Genomic DNA, 18,268 nt, shown 5'->3' with positions numbered 1-18,268 from the left:
CCTATTTTTTGACATGCTTGCAGAGAATGGTTTACCAAAACTAAGTTACTGGGTTGAACTTTTTCAAGTTTTTTAGGTTGATAGAAGCACTGGGGACCAAATTATAGCACTTAAACAAAAGTCTTGAAAAAGTCCGATTTTCATGATATGTCCCCTTTAAACTAAGTAAGGCCACGACAAAGATTGAAATCAACCTTTGATACTCCTAATGTCAAAATTTCCATTTCCAATGATACATTATCTTGAATTTCACATATGGAGACACATTTTATAAATTGTATTAAAATAGCCCGTAAATAAATAAAAATAAAATAAAACTGTGTTTTTCCCCAACAGCGATGAAGAGCTCTTTCAATACCTCTTGCAAGTGGTGCAGGTTTTGAAGTATGAATCTTACCTCGATTGTGACTTGACCAGTTTCTTGCTGGAAAGAGCTCTGGCCAGCAAGAAAATAGGTCACTTCTTATTTTGGCACCTCAGGTAAAATATGGCTTTACAATATTGCAGGGATCTGCGCTCCTACTGCCCTTTCACTCCTTTAAGTGTCATTTTTCTTCGTTTTCTCTAAAGGTCAGAAATGCACGTACCCTCTGTCAGCTTGAGATTTGGACTTATTCTGGAGGCTTACTGCCGTGGAAGCATCTACCACATTAAGAGCTTGATGAAGCAGGTTTGTTGGTCTCATTTCTGACTTGAATTAGGATTGAACTTCTTTTCTATCACCTACAGCAATATCTTTTCTTCTGAACGTTAAAACTGTAGCTGAATACATACTGTAGTTCTATTGCAGCACCAATTGTAAAATACTGCTTGTTTGTATGTGATGGACGTTGCACACAGTCAACTTTAGCTTAGTCATGAAATGAGTCGACATTTGATGAAAAGATAAACATCCTCTGAAAAACTCTTGAAATTCTGCTGCTAGACTGGTGTTCAAGGGTGATGTTTTTTTTGCAATACTAACATTACTGTGGAAGTGTAACAAGTGAAGTTGTTTTCATAAGGTTTCACTACAAATTTGTGTCATCGATTAAACAAGCGTCGCTGACAAAACAGGGCAATAGTTTCGTATCGCCACAGTTTTTGACATTTCATTTTATTCCTGACTTTGGCTCTTTTAGGCAAGGCACAGGTCATTGAAAGTGCTTGAATCTATTTTTATGCCAAAAAAATCCATATTTTTCCCTGTGTAGTGTAGGATAATATCTTCTGTTTGCAAATGTTGATTCATACTAAAATGTTTTTTTGCATAGTTGTGTTTGACACATGAAAACGTCTCGGGTTACGTATGTAACTGTTGTTCCATGAGAAGGGAACGAGGCGCTGCGTCTCCCTTGCCATACTTCCTGCATCCCTGTAACGCCGTCTTTGGCAATATTTCAGATAGCGATATACTTCCTGGCTCCCGTGTCACCCTGTATTTGTCGTTAAGCCTCACCATTGGTTGAATTTAATATACACATTCAGACTGGAGGCGTCCCCAAAGTGTCACCGCAGTGACGCAGCGCAAGTTCCCTCGAAAGGGAATTGTAACAATGTATCTTAAAAGGTAACACGATGTAACCTTGCTCTCACTTAAAAAGTGTCCCCACATTTAGTCCTTGAATTTGAGGGTATTGGACCTGGAAAGTCCTTGAAAGGTCCTTGAGTTTGAAGTTAACTAAGGTGTGGGAACCCTGTCATAAAAATATATTAAAGCTGCAGTCCGTAACTCTGGTGTCTAATTCGCCATTTCCAATTGAAATATAAAATTGCAGTTATTTGCGAAATAATGTAATGTGTGTGCGCTATGCTTCACCCCGCTACTCTGCGCGGATGAATCTGATGTCCGCATCAGAACAGATCTGTCATTATACATCCACATGACAGAAGTACATCCTAGTACATCTGCATCCAAAAACAACCGATCTAAACTCATATTACTTCTCTATTTTTACCCCCGCCAAGCCTGTGGGAAAAACTGAAGTAAAGTAATATCTGCAGCGTTTGTTCTGACTAAATGATGTTTTACCAGTTCAGAGAAAGCTGTATTTGCTCCAGTATTTAATCCCTTCAGATGTTGAAAAGCATGTTTAAACTCTAAGCAACTGTTTTCTAACCAAGCTACACACTCCCATCCAGAGCACATGCAATGAAGGGGCCGGCTCCTCTTCTTTGTGTACGGATGTGATATCATCACGCAAAGACAAATTACATTTTTCAAACTTTTCTTTTGAATTGTCAAAAATTCCCATAAACACACTCCCTAAACCTTGTAGAAAGTCTTCCAAGAAGTCTTGAAGCTGTTATAGCTGCAAAGAGTGGGCCAACTCCATATTAAACCCTATGGAGTAAGGGGTTGTGCACACCAAAACTTTTAAACGCTGCTGAAAACGCCTGGACAACGCCGAATGCCAGCTGTTTTTCAGCTGAGTGCCATCTTTTTTCAGCTAAGCGCTTTGGTAGCTCTGATACGTCAGCTGTGAGACAGTTGGTTGCTGTGATCGTTGTCCCGCCCCTCCTCCACTGTGATTGGACGGCCGCGTGAGAACTGACATTGACGAGCGGAGCTTTTTACCCAAAGTTGAATATTTTTCAACTCTCGGCAATCAGCGCTGAGCACGGAAAAACCACAGAGCGCTGGTTTTCAGCACGGATGAATACCGCTAGCTGCTGGCTTATTTGAAAAACACAAAGCTTCCATTGGAAACAATTGAAAACATGCGCCTGCCGCGGGCGTAAAAGTTTTGGTGTGCACGCCCCCTAAAAATGGGATGTCATTCAGGTTCATGTGCATATAAAGGCAGGTGTCCCAAAACTTTTGGCAATATAGTGCATATATAAATATATATAATCATTTGCCAATTACACTTATTGTAATAGCATGCGTAGCATCACAACTACTATTTATTTTAATAGTATTACTAGACTTATTGGGCCAGATTTCTTAAACCGGGCAAATTAGCGTGACAGCGCAATTCCAAAAAAGTGAAGATGGGAGTGGTAATATTTACTAAAATGGTGCAAATTAAATAACACATGCGCAACAGCTGATTTCCATAATGACCAAGGTTATTCAGGGTCGCAAATAAACAGAGCGGTGATCTACTAACACAATCTACTAACGCCTGATATGCTTGAGTTCAGCACCACGGATATTGCAACGGAAAGTGCAGGGTGTGTAATTTCAGCTAATGAAACCATAGTGCACTGAAAACTGGAGAAAAAATAAAGGTTTACAAGAAGTTTTGAAACAACTGGGATTGTGTGACTTCTAGTGACTCCTCTTTTATAAAAAATAACATGGCTTGGCAAACTATATTTTTGAATAATACGTTCCTCTGGCATTCCAAACGAACTGTTACGTGTGGAAACAATCCTCTGCCTTGTACCACGCACTCTCTGATCTCTGCCAAGCCTTCTATCAGCTACAATTGCAGCCATTTCAAGCTCAAAATTTTTTAAGACATGCTTTTTCAACGTTAAATATGGCGCAAATACCAGTAATATCACACACGCAAAGTTTAGTAAATCGCATTACGTGAGTCATTTAAATAATCTCCAATAAATTTTGTGTCTGAAAGGGAAACTCCTGGAAATGCATATGCAATAGGGTGGCCATTCGTGCCAGTTCTGCCGGACACGTCCCGAACATGTTTTCGGGTTCGTTCTTCGGAAGTCGCGTTGCTCGACCGCATACGTCATCACATTTCAGTTAAAATACATTAGAAAATTAAGATTTACTTCTTTTAAGACATACAATCATTGTTGTTTCATTCTTACCTTGAAATGTAATGGTTGCTTTTCTGAAATTAAACCTGAAATATTAAACCTTGATGACGTATGTGGTAGACCAACGCGACTTCTGGAGAACGAACCCGAAAACATGTTCGGGACGTGTCCGGCGGAACTGGCACGAATGGCCACCCTAATATGCAATAAGGTCAGTCGAAAAAATAAGTGTACCACACCTTTTTCTCGCTACTATCGTCGTTTATATGTCGTCTTATCTGGCCTTTATTGTCTTAAAGGTGCTGTTTGTAGATTTTAGCGACATCTAGTCATGAGATTGCGAATTGCAACCAACAGCTCAGTCTACAAGTCACCCATTCATTTCAAAACGCATAGAGAAGCTACGGTAGCCGCCACAGGACAAATATGTCATCATCTGAGACAACGTAGTGACGAAAGACCCTCTGTAGAGCAGTTTGTCCATTTAAGGCAACTGTAGAAACATGGCGGTGCATTAAATGTAAATCTGTATCAGTGGCGGCCGGTGACTTCTTTTTTCGAGGGCGCTTGATGCAAAGTTCGTCACAACATGTATGTAACACGTCATGTGTGTGGTTCCTTTTTTCAAAATATGTGTCTTGCGCTTTGAGAGATCCTGTGTGCGTCACGTGTCTTGTCAACATAAGTGCCTGCTGTAGACGCGTCTAAAGGGTTTATGATAAAAGAGACGCTCGTGTTTGCCAAATACTCGCATAATGTCATACGTAATCAGAGTTTAATGTTAAGGGAGTGTCTTGCGTGTATTTGGTGAACGTGAGCTTCTCTTTTATCATAAACAGTTTTGACGCGTGTGCAGCAGGCACTTATTTTGACAAAACACGTGATGCACATGGTTTACATGACACAACAAACATATATTTTGAAAACGCAAGCAACACACATGATACACCGAACACTTATTTTGAATTTGGCCCCTCGGATGAGCAGTCACGAGCCGCCACTGATCGGTATTTACTCATCTTTTGTCCCCTAATGTAAAATGCGCAACCATGTCATTCTTACAGTATATCTTGCTATCAGTTGCTCTCGTTGGCACTTGGGGCCAAATTTAGCATCTGACTTTTTCTGGTAATTGTCACTTTGGGGCATTTCTTGGAAGTTGCTTTAGTGGCAAAACAGTGCAATTTTTTTCAAGAACATTTATGTACGTGTATAAAAATAGATCTTTGGCTACATTTGCCCAGTGGTGGTAAAAAAAAAATTCTTCTTGATAGCAGCACCTCCTCTGTGATTGTGATTCGTCATTCTTAAAGAAGTGTGGAATTTCCTCAATAAAATACTTTTTGCTATGTTAATTTAATATGCACAGACAAGCTATTTGCAAGTAGATACCTGTGGTACCATTCAAATGTTGTTTTCTTGAACGTTCCAACCAACCTGACAATGCAATTCATTATTGGCGGGGTTGTCAACTAATGAAAAATAAGGCCGATTTGTTTCAAATCATATTTCTTTCTTTTCTTTTTTTTGATGACACTAGTGAAGAAGAAATCCCACTCTTACTCTTACTACCTTAAAAATAGCCGATTTACTGTAACAAAGGGGAACTGAAGAATGGATTTGCTTACATGCATATATACTTACATCTATTTTGTTTCCTGTAGAATGAGGCTCTGAATAAGATGAAGGCTCTGAATGACTTTGTAAAGTCAGGAAGTCAAAAGGCAACCAGGATACAGACTACAGAAGACATGAAAGTTTGCATTAAACAGGACACTTACATGGAAGCCCTCTCTGATGTCGTGTCGCCACTTAACCCGAGCATCGTGCTGTGTGAAATCTGGTACTATATTTACTCTGCCCATCTTCTATAGCACGTTGCATGCTACATTTCCTCATGCATTTCATTTTTTTATCTTGATAACATTGAATGCTAAATTACGGCACATGCCCTCTTACATCTAACTGGCCATGTTTTTCATCCTATTTTGTGTATTTTAATTTGATGCCATGTAAGAAAGTGTTTTAAAGAAGCTGTCGTATCAGATCTTGGTCGGTTTCAGTGTTACCTTATCTCCACTCGTGGTCAACGTGACTTAGATGGCGTGCGATACAGTAGCAAAGAATCTCTGATCGTTTTTTTCTAAGAAATCACCAAGATTCGAAAGATGAAATTGCTTATCGTTTATTTCATTGTGCATTCGCTGACTGCAAGTCAACACTATTAAAAGTACTAGAAAGAAAAGACTAGTTTGTGTGGGTGCACGCTTTCTGTTTTCTGATGTCTGACCTTTTTGGCTTCAGTGCAGACAAATGCAAGTTCATGGATTCCAAGATGAAACCACTGTGGCTGATGTACAAAAACAAATATGACACCGTGGGACTTATTTTTAAAAATGGAGATGGTATGAAGACAAATTCACAACTTGTCTTGCTGTGGTGCACGGTTTTTGTACACATAATGCACATGTTTATATGTCGTCTTTGGTTTTAGATCTGAGACAGGACATGTTAACCCTTCAGATGATTCAGTTAATGGACGTTCTGTGGAAAACAGAAGGACTTGACCTCAGGTTCGTATCATTGACTTTGTTCCGTAGAGCTGCCGCACGTATAAAATCGAAAGTGATGCGAACCACAAACATTATTGAATGGTTAGCATCGATTCGGAAACGATGGTGTGTTGAATAATTCAATTTTAAAATCAATAATTTCAGGATGCTTCCGTACGGATGCCTGTCCACTGGGAATAAGACGGGTCTCATAGAGGTGGTGAAGAACTCGGACACCATCGCCAACATCCAGAGGAACAACAGCAACAGCGCGGCAACCGCTGCTTTTAACAAGGACGCTCTTCTTAACTGGCTGAAGTCCAAAAACCCCGGGTGAGCAATAGCATCACACCCTCTTCCTCACACACAGGACCGTGTGGTGTGAATGTGGTGGACTGTAGCCGCCTGCTTTAGCCTGAACCGTGTGTATTGTTTTTTTTAGGTTTTTTTTAAACCTCACAGAATACAACATCTCATTTGACCTGTTATTGTATCTAAAACTTTCATAGCACTTTGGTTGCAAACGGTGCAGCGGTGGAGTAAATGTACCCTGCATTCTGCAGTGTTTACAATTGCATTTGTTCTTGGCAGGTGTTTTTCACCAAAGTGGCTTAAAGTGCAGATTGTGTTTGTGTTGATAACTTAAGCAGACAGCTAAAGATATACGCTCAGTTCCAAGAAAAAACCACAAAGTGTGTTGCATGCATTGCTTAACACAACTCTTTATTGCCTTATAGTATATATAGTGTACTTGTAAACATCATTGATCTTTTGTGTAATGTGTGTGTAATGTTTTAGCATATTGGCTAACAAACACTATTTAGTGACTCTTTCTTAACCCAAATGAAAATGAACTATGATTGTCTGTGAATGATGAATGTTACAGCAGATCTGGCTTTTATGTTGAGCTACAGGCACACTATAGGTCAGGAGGTTAATGATGGAGGATTATGTTGTTTTTAAAGGAATGTTCTGGGCTCAATACGAACTAAGCTCTATCGACAGCATGTCACAGATGTTGTCAACAGAGCTTAGCTTGTATTGAACCTGAAACATTAATGGGAAGCATGTTTACAGAATCAACCAATCACAGTATAGCCACTCGTCTCATTCCTGACAATTGCATCCCTCCCCCCTAACTCATCCATTTCTCTGTATAATTCAAGTAGGTCTGTCATATAAGGAGAAGGCTATTTACAATTTTATTAGATTTTTATGCTTTTAATATATAGATGAGGACATCTTGGTGAAATTACTTTAAAGGGTGCCTCGGCTATAAAGACTTGTATGATTTAAAGGAAAACACCACAGTTTTTCAATATTTTACTATGTTCTTACCTCAACTTAGACAAATTAATACATACCTATCTTTTTTCAATGCGTGCACTTAATCTTTGTACAGCACGTCGTGATTTTGTTAGCATTTAGCCTAGCCCCATCCATTCCTCAGGATCCAAACAGGGATGAATTCAGAAGCCACCAAAAATGTCCCTGCCTTCCCTATTTAAAGACCGCTACATGAGTAGTTACACCAGTAAGTATGGTGGCACAAAATTAAACGTGGCAATTTTTTTTTGAGCTGATAAAAAATGAGAACTATATTTTATGGCGGAAGAGCACTTAGTTTGCAGCACTCGGGCACAGTAATATTGTGGCTTCTAAATTCATCCCTGTTTGGATCCTAAGGAATGAATGGGGCTAGGCTAAATGCTAACACAGCCACAATGCAGTGTACAAAGATTAAGTGCACGCATTGAAAAAACATAGGTATGTATTAATTCGTCTAAGTTGAGGTAAGAACATGGTAAAATTTTGAAAAACTGTAGTGTTTTCCTTTAATACGTTAAATTTGCTGTCTACTAGCACTGTTGCATCGATTTTGTTATGGAGGTAAAAATTAGTATCTGTGTTTTAGGTAGTTTTCATTATGCTACGAGTGTATAATAGCAGTCTTTAAGCGGTTGGACCCGGAAGAGATGCATGACGTCAGACTAAACAAGCGAATAAAGATGCAAACCTATTAAAAAATATATATCAGCTATTGTGCAATTACATAAACAATCAGTTTTCAGTTTCATTACCGTATCATGATTTACAACAGTCAGTAAGCTTATAATAATGATTTATAAGTTGAGCTGTCAGGTCAAATTTTGCAGGAATTGTGTAAAGTAACCTGCATTTTTTTGTTTCAAACAAAGATGCGATTAAAGGGGGTTGCACACCGGACTGTCTGGTGTGCGACCCCCTTAAGTGTCAAAATGTACAGATTGCAGGGTTAAATGAGTAATTCACCCATAATAATTAACTCATCCTCTTGCCATCCTAGATTGATTTTTGACTTAACTATCCCTTTAAGACCGAAACGCGCTGCCTTAACTCAAATGTGCACTATATCTAACAACATGTATTCAAAGATCTGACTTGCATGTGTTGTAAATTGTAATACAGCTTCTTATGAAGTCTGAGCTAATGAGAAAAGGGGGTCGAGCAGGAATGATCATGGTTATATATTCACCCCTTAGATTAACATTGAGTGTCACATGTGAGTCATTGAGTCTACAAAACATCAAGCGGAAACTGATATCTGAAAATCTTTAACACTATGAGAAAGGCAACATATATGTGGCATCTGTATATTGACACATAACGTGTGTGTGGTTTTGCAGACTTAAAATATTAGGCATGAGATCTGGTTGAAAAATTAAATGATTTTTCTTTTTTTTTAACAGGGATAAACTGGATCAGGCAATTGAGGAATTTACGCTTTCCTGTGCAGGCTACTGTGTAGCCACGTATGTTCTGGGAATAGGAGATCGGCATAGTGACAATATTATGATCAGGGAAACTGGTCAGGTAGGAGGAAACTTCTTGAACTCGTTGCCCATCCAAAAAGTGTAATTTTATAATGTTCAGTAATGATTAAAGATGTCACCAGCATGTAACTCCACCGTATATGGTTTATCAGATCATATTTATTATAATTTATTAGACTTTATTATAATAAAGTATGTAAATGATTAGATTTAAATGATTTCTTAAACTGAAGACCAGAATTAACATCTTGGATTTTCTCTGTACTGTAGTTGTTCCATATAGACTTTGGGCACTTTTTGGGGAACTTCAAGAGCAAATTTGGGATCAACAGGGAACGTGTCCCTTTTATCCTGACGTACGACTTTGTCCATGTCATTCAGGAGGGGCGGACCAACAACAGTGAGAAATTTGAACGGTTAGTACATACATGTATATCTATCTACAATATGTCTTGATTTCACAATTGGCACGTAATAATGAGGACGTAAGTAAATAGAATGAAATGAATTATGGGACATAATCCATCAAACCCATATTTATGACTACTGTATCTCAATTAGATGGTGTAAAATGTAAAAATGACTACCATGTTAATGTGTGCGCGCTTGTCTTGGCCAGGTTTCGGGACTGTTGCGAACAGGCTTATAAGATCCTTTGTCGGAATGGGACTCTTTTTGTGAATCTCTTTGCCTTAATGAAAGCTGCCGGTCTCCCTGAACTCAGTTCTTCCAAAGACATCCAGTATCTAAAGGTAAATCAGATCTGAAAAAAAACAATCTTTTATAATACCATTCAGAAGTTTAGGGTCATTTATTTTCAACATTTGAGTAATAGTACACTTATGTGCTTCTGTATAGCTCAGTGGTAGAGCTTTGTGTTAGCAATGGTCAAAAGGTCATGGGTTCGAACCCAAGCAACACACATATACTGTAAGCCACTTGGGATAAAAGTGTCTGCCAGATGCATAATAACAAAAAAAAACTTCATTAATTAAACTATTGAAATAATGTAGTACAAAATAAATCAAAGTTATATTATAGCAGCTTCAGTGTAGTGCCCCTAGACTAAAATTTGCAAAAATGTGCTCTTTGCCATTTATTAATCAGTTTCTTTAAAGGTGCAGTGTGTAATTTTTAGAATGATCTCTTGACGGAAATGCAAAATAATATACAAAACTATATTATCAGGGGTGTATAAAGTCCTTTCATAATGAACCGTTACGTGTTTATTGCCTTAGAATGAGACATTTTATCTACATACACAGAGGGTCCTCTTACATGGAAGCCGCTATTTTGTGCACCCATGTTTCTACAGAAGCCCTTAACAGACAAACTTTACTAAGTTGTCTCCAACGATGACATGTTTGTCCGGTGGCAGCTACCGTAGCTTCTCTATGTGTTTCAAAAGCAAGAGGTGAGAAGTGGACTGAGCCGTTGGTTGCAATTCACAACCTCACCACTAGATGCCGCTAAAATTTACACACTGCACCTTTAAGTGGTCATGAAACTAAAGTAGCGATTGTTTTATTTTCCCTGTCCAAGTCAAATGGATCTCATTTAAATTAGAAAAAAGTTTTTTCTCCATTGAGAACTAATTGGATCGTTAAAAGTTGGGTGGTTCTGGCTAGAGGGGATACAGCTACGGCCAAATCTCACAAGGTGATGGGTTAAAGGTTAGGTTTGGGGCTAGGATTAGGAAGAAAACAACGCTCATCTTGTGAGATTTTGCCGTAGCTGTATCCCTTCTAGCCACAACCAAGTTGAGTCATATTGCTAACTGCTAATTTCTACGATCTTTTTAATTAAATTTTTTTTTAATTAAAGATTGAAGACACATGAATTTAAAAAAAATAATGAAACGGATAAGTCATTTGTAAGAATACCACAATATTTGATGATAAAGGTTTTTTTACTTTCATGACAACTTTAAGGTATCACCATGAGATGCTTATTAAACAATAATAAAGCGAACATCTATAAAAATAATGTAGCTCATCCATATTAAAAACTTTTTTTTGTTTTATAATCAAATGCACAATTATATTTTTATGTACAAAAATTATTTCAAGCATTAAAGAAAATCTGATCAAAGGTTTGTCAAGAGAAACATTTTAATGAATTAAATTAATTTTTTGTGATTATGTATGTATATAAGGCATTTATTGACTTACATATTGTGTATATATTATTATTATTATTATTATTATATCTCTCAAAGGACTCTTTGGCCCTGGGAAAGTCTGAAGACGAAGCACTGAAGAATTTTAAAGTCAAATTTAATGAAGCTCTTCGAGAGAGCTGGAAGACCAAGGTGAACTGGATGATGCACACTTTTGCCAAAGATAACAGATAGACGGCACTTGTTGACGAACTGCAAAGGGAGACCCACCAAAATCCTCTTGCTCAGCGTTGATTTAAAGTAATGCAGCTTTGAACAGAATCTATGTTGCACTGGTGTACGTTATTCATTGTATTATAGGTGACAGCTGTTTATAAAATGTTTACAACTGCGATTTAATAGGGAATAAACAAAGTACTGAGATGTACTGCTTACACACGAGTGTAGTTTCAGATATATGTTGTATATGCGACACAATGCACTGAAAATTCAAGCTACTAATTTAACAAACGGTTGGCGTGCCACTAATTTAACTAGCATCACTGGTTTGTTTGTGTAATACAGTACATGCACAGAGAAAAGCTCAGAGCAATTGAGATTAATGTATTTATCGTTTTTAACTGTACAACATAAATTACAAATAGCTGGACAAGAAGGCACATAACTGTGTGTTCGTATCGTTTACATTTTGTTTTGCCATTTTTGTTTATCGGTTTACATGAACGTGTTTGTTTGTAAATATTGTTTTATGTAACGTCTTATATTTACATTCCAGTATTTCCAATTGTTTCAAATGATTTGTACGATAGGTAAATTGTTTATCGGGAAAGCCTTTGTATAGTGGTGTATATGACATTTTTATGTCAGTGTAGAAATGAGCCTTAAATATTTTGTATTTGTGAGTTTTCTGTGCCTTTGGGATTTGACACACACAAGCCATCTTGAAGACGTGTCCAAAGAGTTTGCTTCTGTTTGCTGGAATGAATTTAAAGGGTGTAAGTCTTGTACTATTGTGTTATAAATCAGGGCGGTGTGAGAAACAGTATTATTGCTTTGTAGAAAATTGAGCCTGTTAATTGTGTGCTAATTTTGAGCAAGTCTTGAATAGCTTTCTTCCGGTTATACCTTAACAGTTCCAGAATGTATTAACACGGTATTCACTGCTACCTGACTCATGAAAATATATCTGCTTTTATCAAAAGAGGAGTAAACATTGTTTATTTTGAATGTTCAGATGTCCGAATGTACATTTTTAAAGAAGGGATTTAAATGCTAATTCAAATTGATCTAATCTTTATAAAAAACCTATTGCTATAGATTACCCATTGCATATCATTTTAATAATCTAAGGCACCTTAGTGCAATGAAGAACAGTTGTCACACAATGAAGGGATTTTTGTATTTGGATTATTCGCTACTGGACTACTAACCGGGTAACTCTCATTGTTTCTTGGACATTAGTTGTGTGCCACCATGATTTTAAGCCATTTCACACCGTGAAACTTCTGGATTATGATGTTTGTTTGTTTTTAAATGTGTTGTTTTCATTTTTAAACTGCAACTGCTGTAAGATGTGTTTTGAGGTTTGAAGTGTGCTTTCCATTTCTGTTTTGTCATAAATTATTGATTCTGAACCTGAAAGTGTTGATTTTGATATTTAAATCGAAACACATGGAGTCAGATTTTGGAGACGAGCAGTATGTAGGAAATATGTAAGGTGAACGAATATATAGGGTGAATGAAGGTCATTTAAATGCTAAACACTATCCTACTTTACTTGAATTCATTGTAATTTAGAAGTTTATTGGCTGGTTGCATGAACAGTTTAGACTAGACTAGATTTTTTCATAACTGTTTTAAAGGGGACATATCATGAAAATCTGACTTTTTCCATGTTTAAGTGCTATAATTGGGTCCTTAGTGCTTCTATCAACCTAGAATATGTGATGAAGAAAAACACAGTAACTTAGTTTTGGTAAACCATTCTCTGCAAGATTGTGAAAAACAGGTCATTATAATTTGTCTCCCCTTGTGATGTCAGAAGGGGATAATACTGCACTATCCAACCACAGCACTGCCATTTATTGCAGAGATCAGTTCATTTGCATTTTAAAGGACACACCCAAAAATGTCACATTTTGCTCACACCTACAGCGTGGCAATTTTAACATGCTATAATAAATTATCTATGATATTTTGAGCTAAAACTTCACATCTGGAGACACCAAAGATTTATTTTACATCTTAAAAAAGTGAAATGCCTCCTTTAAATCAGCTGCATAAAAATATACACAGATCTCCTTTCAGTTAGAAAAGTAAAACTAATTGGTCAGACTAGTTCTTCTTAATATACCGGACCTAGTTTAATAGATAATATAAGTTTCATAGGACAGAAAATTAAATACGCCAGATCAGCATTTGAGTGTCAGGATACAGTGAGACTGGAAAAGAGAAATGGGAAACGAAATTGACAAAGCAAGACTTTTTGATCCACAATTTCCCACGCGTATGTGGTGGGTAAATTCTGCTACTGTGGAATATCCAGTGTGTGCTATTTTTAAATACACATTGTCAGTGTTTCAAAATGCTGACAGTCACTTGAAAATATGTGAACTGTGCTTATTTGAACACTAACTGTTAATAATCTATTAGTGGTCGTTATGTATGTTTTTCATCAAATCTTTTTTTTTGTCTGTTTAGGTCCTTTTGCTTACTTTCTGTCAAATCTGTTTCTGCATGCCCCCCTAAACTCTCTGGTTTAGCCTCAAGTACTGCAGATCTTTATAATCTGGCCCATATTTTTATTAATCCAATTGCACGGTGGCAATTTTCATATTCTTGGTTCTTTGTAAATCATTTGTATATATAATGTATATAACTATGTATAGTGTGCTAGATGCTACAGTTCATGTTTTTCATAGCATCGTAACGCAGAATACATTGACATGTCTGACAAATTATAGTATAATTTGCGATGATAACCGGCTGGATGTACATTGTTATTACACTGCTATTTTCATGAGTAAATATAGTTTGTTATGAGGATCATCTCTGAATGTCGCCACAGACCAATCAGAATCAAGTATTCCAGAAAGCTGTGTAATAATGTAATGTGTTTGAATATAATACAAAATAATTCTACACAATACTATAATAAGCCCACAATGCAATATTTCACTTGTAAAAAGATGTTAAAAATCTTATACTGGCTCTTAAATAGATGGTTTCATCGGACGCACGCGCGTTGACACGATTGCACGCATGAACCGAAGTAAACTTCCGGTCTGTATTTATTTATTGGTCTGGCTAGTGGCTAACCTGAAACCTTGTCGAAAATAAAATGTTTTGGTTTGCTGATGACGAACATGGATCACATCTGTGCTGAAAGGTTTGCAGCCAGGCAAGAATTCAACGACCTAGCTAACAATACATTAATTTTACACAGTAAAGTAACTTCAGCTCAATGTAATAGTTTTATGCATAAGATAGGATATATGAACAAAGGTAATTTACTTTCCTTGTTATCAGAAATAAACTACAGTAAAGGGACTTGTTGTTATTGATTCTATGTGGAAGTCTACCGGAAGTTGCGTTTAGTCCAGAAAAGCCGTTTGTTTATGTTGTTGCTGCTGCAACTGTACACCCAAAAATATTTATATTTTAAAAGACTTCATATTTGGGTTAACTATAACAAATAAGAGCAGTATTGCGTATGACAGGATGACAGCGCCCTCTAGTGCCTGGCAACAGCGCCGCTCCGGCAGGATCTGATTCAGCAGCAGACCGTTTACGCTCTTGAGTCACTCCAGCGCTACCGACTGTCGGGATGTGACCCCGGAACCGGACGCCTCTTTACACACAACACAGCTCTCAAATACAACAAAAACGACAGAATCCTGGACCAGGAGAGGTAAGGCGTCAAACAGGAGACTATTGTGACTGTATATGTAATGTAACACCTGAAACGAGGCGAGGAACGGAGCGATGTGGCTGTTTTTCTGTTGCTAGCGCGCTAATGTGTGTGTGAGAGTGAATGGGAATTGTGGGAACTTCATTCAGGGCTTTGTTAGAGCCCGACTGTACAGTTAGCCTATAAACACCTTCTGTGTTACGTCTGGACTAACTTTTCTTTCGTTAACACTGTAGTCTTAGATAAAAAATAAAGTCTGTTTTACTGACCTGATGCGTTTTGAAGAGATATACGAGATATATGCACGCGCTCAGACTAGTGACTGGAAGCGACAGGAAGAGAGACTGGAGTCATTCCAGGCTGCCATCTAGATACTTTATAACCGTATTAATTCTTATTTGTGCATTGATATTGTTTGCGATCTGTACTGCCCACGTTTACTGTGTTTTGACCTATTTCAGTTCATGAATCTGCTTTGGTGAATGCACAGATATGTTTTGAATGCCCTCAGACCTTCTTGTGATTCCAGGTTTATGGTCGTGAGAGCGTTTCATTAGTGAAGTTGCTAAACTACCGAGTTTTGTAGTTGCATTACTTTCGTGCATTTTGTGCATCTATTTTATCTAGCCTATTAACTGTTTATTTGGTCATCTCAGATTTCCTTGATTCCAATGGTTGTGTAAATATTATGGAAATATTATGGTCGTGATTTTCAGGCCTAGACAGCTCATCGGAATTGATAATGTCTTGGAAAGCCATAGAAATTTGTGTCAACATTTATTTTTCCTCATGCTCAGCTCTGAAGTATTTCATTGGTTAAAAATTGCTCATTTTAATGGCCACCTCTATAATGCCAAATGCACATAATTTGTATAAAAACATAAATAATTGAGAAGTCGTGGATATTATTTGGTCAAAAAGGGAGTATTTAAAGTAGTAGTTCATCCAAATATGAAAATATATGGTTATTTTAGTGATAGATGGATGGATGTGCTTTTCAGAGATTTGCCGGGTTGGCTCCCATAAGAGAAGATAACATGACAGCATTTTAATGTAAAATTACTTGTGTTGAACAAAAAAAAAGAAAAGTCATATATTTCTGGGATGGTAAATAATGACAAGACAATTTTCATATTGTGAACTATTCCTTTATGCACAGAGAAGACTGGCAATGACTTATGCCATATTATTATGTCTTAGTGGTGATGATCATCTATTTTTAGTCTTTCCACACCCTGTCAACTCATTGTGAATACAAAATACCTCCGCACTTCCATCTGTCAGCTAAACGTGTGGCTATGAATCTGGCCAATTGCCTGCAGTGGGCACTTAAATTGCTGTGGCTTTTCCAGAGCCAACAGGGCAGGGCCAGCAACTTGTGAACTTGGATGTGAAACTGTATTTTCTTCAGTCTTGACATTCTGCTGAAGGTTTCTGTCTTTTTGAATCAAGACAGCCTCCTCCGTGTCAGGATGGGGGCAGGTGGGGCTCATGGACTGCTCAACCTCTGTGTCCCAATGGGAGATCATCAGCTGCCTTTGAGCTACAAGCTTAAGCATTGGCTCAGACCTCCTGCCAAGCTTCAACAAATTTTAAGTAGGGGTGCCAAGCCCCCCTGTGTCGCTTGGCACCCCACCCTCTCGCTTTTCTGTCTGTCGGACGCTAAGCATGCTGGTTTATGCCTTTAAGGGCTGTTTTGTGTGATCAAGGCTGAAATCCAGGCTTAAATCTGGCTGCAAATGTGGCATCTTCTGTGGCAATTAGTGAAATCCTCCTCTGCTTGCTTAATTTTTCATTAATCCCCTTCCATTGACTTTGAAGATGAGACCTTTTGCGGGATCTCACTTGTCACTTTGGTAATAGTCTCGCTCGTGTGATCATTTATGTTTGGGTCATTTTGAAATGGGTAAATGAATTGCACCTAATAAGGAAAAGCGTGTTTTTGTAGTGTGGACTCCAACTAGTTAATATTTTCACGAATTGCATTACTTTAAAAAACAATCTTATTATCATTCAGTGTATAAGCTGTATCTCCAACAGCCATTGCAGCAGGGATCCCAAAGGGACCTTCTCTCCGCAGTTGGTTTTGTATTGCGATTCATGACAAGCACTCTGGTGCATGGCAACCATCTTGTGAAATACTTTCCGATGACAGATTTGATGTATTAGCAAAATAAGTCTTCCAATGCTTCCGGGCTCATTTTGGATTGTTTGTATGCTGTTATTGGAGATATTTTCGTTTAATTGTGTCAACGTCACACATATTGTTTATGATTGAATGAATTTGGTTTCTGAACATGTACATGTTTCTGAAATTTAAATATGCAGGATTGCAATGCTGGTTCATGCGTTGATAAATCATGACCTAGTTATCGTCGGTTCTCATCTCTATTGTTGTTAAATACAGTTACATTGTGTCCACACTAAATCTGAAAGGCAAACTTTGCTTGTTTATTAAATGTCTAAACAAGTAGTTACGCTACATTTTCTGCGATTTACAATATGCAGTTAGCCAGTCCTCTAATAATATTTTTAGTGGTCGACCGATATGTTTTTTTAATGGCCAATATTGAGAAAGCAATGTTGCCGATTGGCTGATTAGGACCAAACCATTTTACAGGTGATCGCTGTGAAAAAAGTTCAGCAACGATGTCCCAAGTATAACAGCAGCAATGACAGTGTTCTTAATATGACAAAGTAAGTGTTTTGATTAATGCCATTAACGTTTAATCAGTGTATAGCACTAGTCAACTAAATGACTATAACATGGCAAAGATGAATGCACATTTATATATTGATTCAATAGTTTTATAGCATTTTGAAAAAAAAAACTTGTAATGGATTTATTGCATTTTGTGGAAAAAAGTATCCGTTTTAATAATAAATCTTTGAAAATCAAATTATGCAGATCAAAATTAGGGATGGTGACCAATGTTATCACGGTTATCAATATTGTCATGGTTTTGTTAAAATGAGATGAAAAATGTTCAAAAAGAACTGATACACACACTGAAAACATTTTAACAAGTTTTATTTTTGAAAATAACAATTTAATATTCATGTCCCTGAAACTATTTCTGTGGTAAAAAAATAAATCTGTCTAATACGTTTACCGTGAATAAATACAATACATTATCCCTTAAATGCCTTGTGCAAAAAACTG

General features: G+C 37.4%; 2 protein-coding genes across 3 annotated transcripts in view; both read left to right on the top strand.

Annotated features, from left to right (window-relative positions):
• pik3cd (phosphatidylinositol-4,5-bisphosphate 3-kinase, catalytic subunit delta) overlaps window positions 1-12,829 on the top strand; it is a 35,874-nt gene extending 23,045 nt beyond the window's left edge. For both annotated transcript variants that reach the window (XM_055188623.2, XM_055188622.2), the window contains exons 14-23: window positions 337-480; window positions 571-670; window positions 5,376-5,554; window positions 6,016-6,116; window positions 6,206-6,284; window positions 6,429-6,596; window positions 8,993-9,116; window positions 9,347-9,492; window positions 9,696-9,828; window positions 11,295-12,829. In XM_055188623.2, coding sequence (XP_055044598.2) covers window positions 337-480; window positions 571-670; window positions 5,376-5,554; window positions 6,016-6,116; window positions 6,206-6,284; window positions 6,429-6,596; window positions 8,993-9,116; window positions 9,347-9,492; window positions 9,696-9,828; window positions 11,295-11,429 — 1,309 coding nt within the window. In that variant the 3' untranslated portion in view covers window positions 11,430-12,829. The remainder of the gene's footprint in view (window positions 1-336; window positions 481-570; window positions 671-5,375; window positions 5,555-6,015; window positions 6,117-6,205; window positions 6,285-6,428; window positions 6,597-8,992; window positions 9,117-9,346; window positions 9,493-9,695; window positions 9,829-11,294) is intronic.
• A 2,107-nt stretch (window positions 12,830-14,936) lies between these two features.
• ctnnbip1 (catenin, beta interacting protein 1) overlaps window positions 14,937-18,268 on the top strand; it is a 33,562-nt gene continuing 30,230 nt past the window's right edge. The window contains exon 1 of the mRNA XM_073875399.1: window positions 14,937-15,105. The gene's annotated coding sequence lies outside the window, so the exon portion shown is untranslated. The remainder of the gene's footprint in view (window positions 15,106-18,268) is intronic.

This window comes from Misgurnus anguillicaudatus, chromosome 13 (genome assembly GCF_027580225.2).
Source record: "Misgurnus anguillicaudatus chromosome 13, ASM2758022v2, whole genome shotgun sequence".
Classification (NCBI taxonomy): Eukaryota; Metazoa; Chordata; class Actinopteri; order Cypriniformes; family Cobitidae; genus Misgurnus; species Misgurnus anguillicaudatus.
The sequence above is the reverse complement of the archived record's forward strand: the minus strand, read 5'-3'. Positions and strand labels throughout refer to the sequence as shown.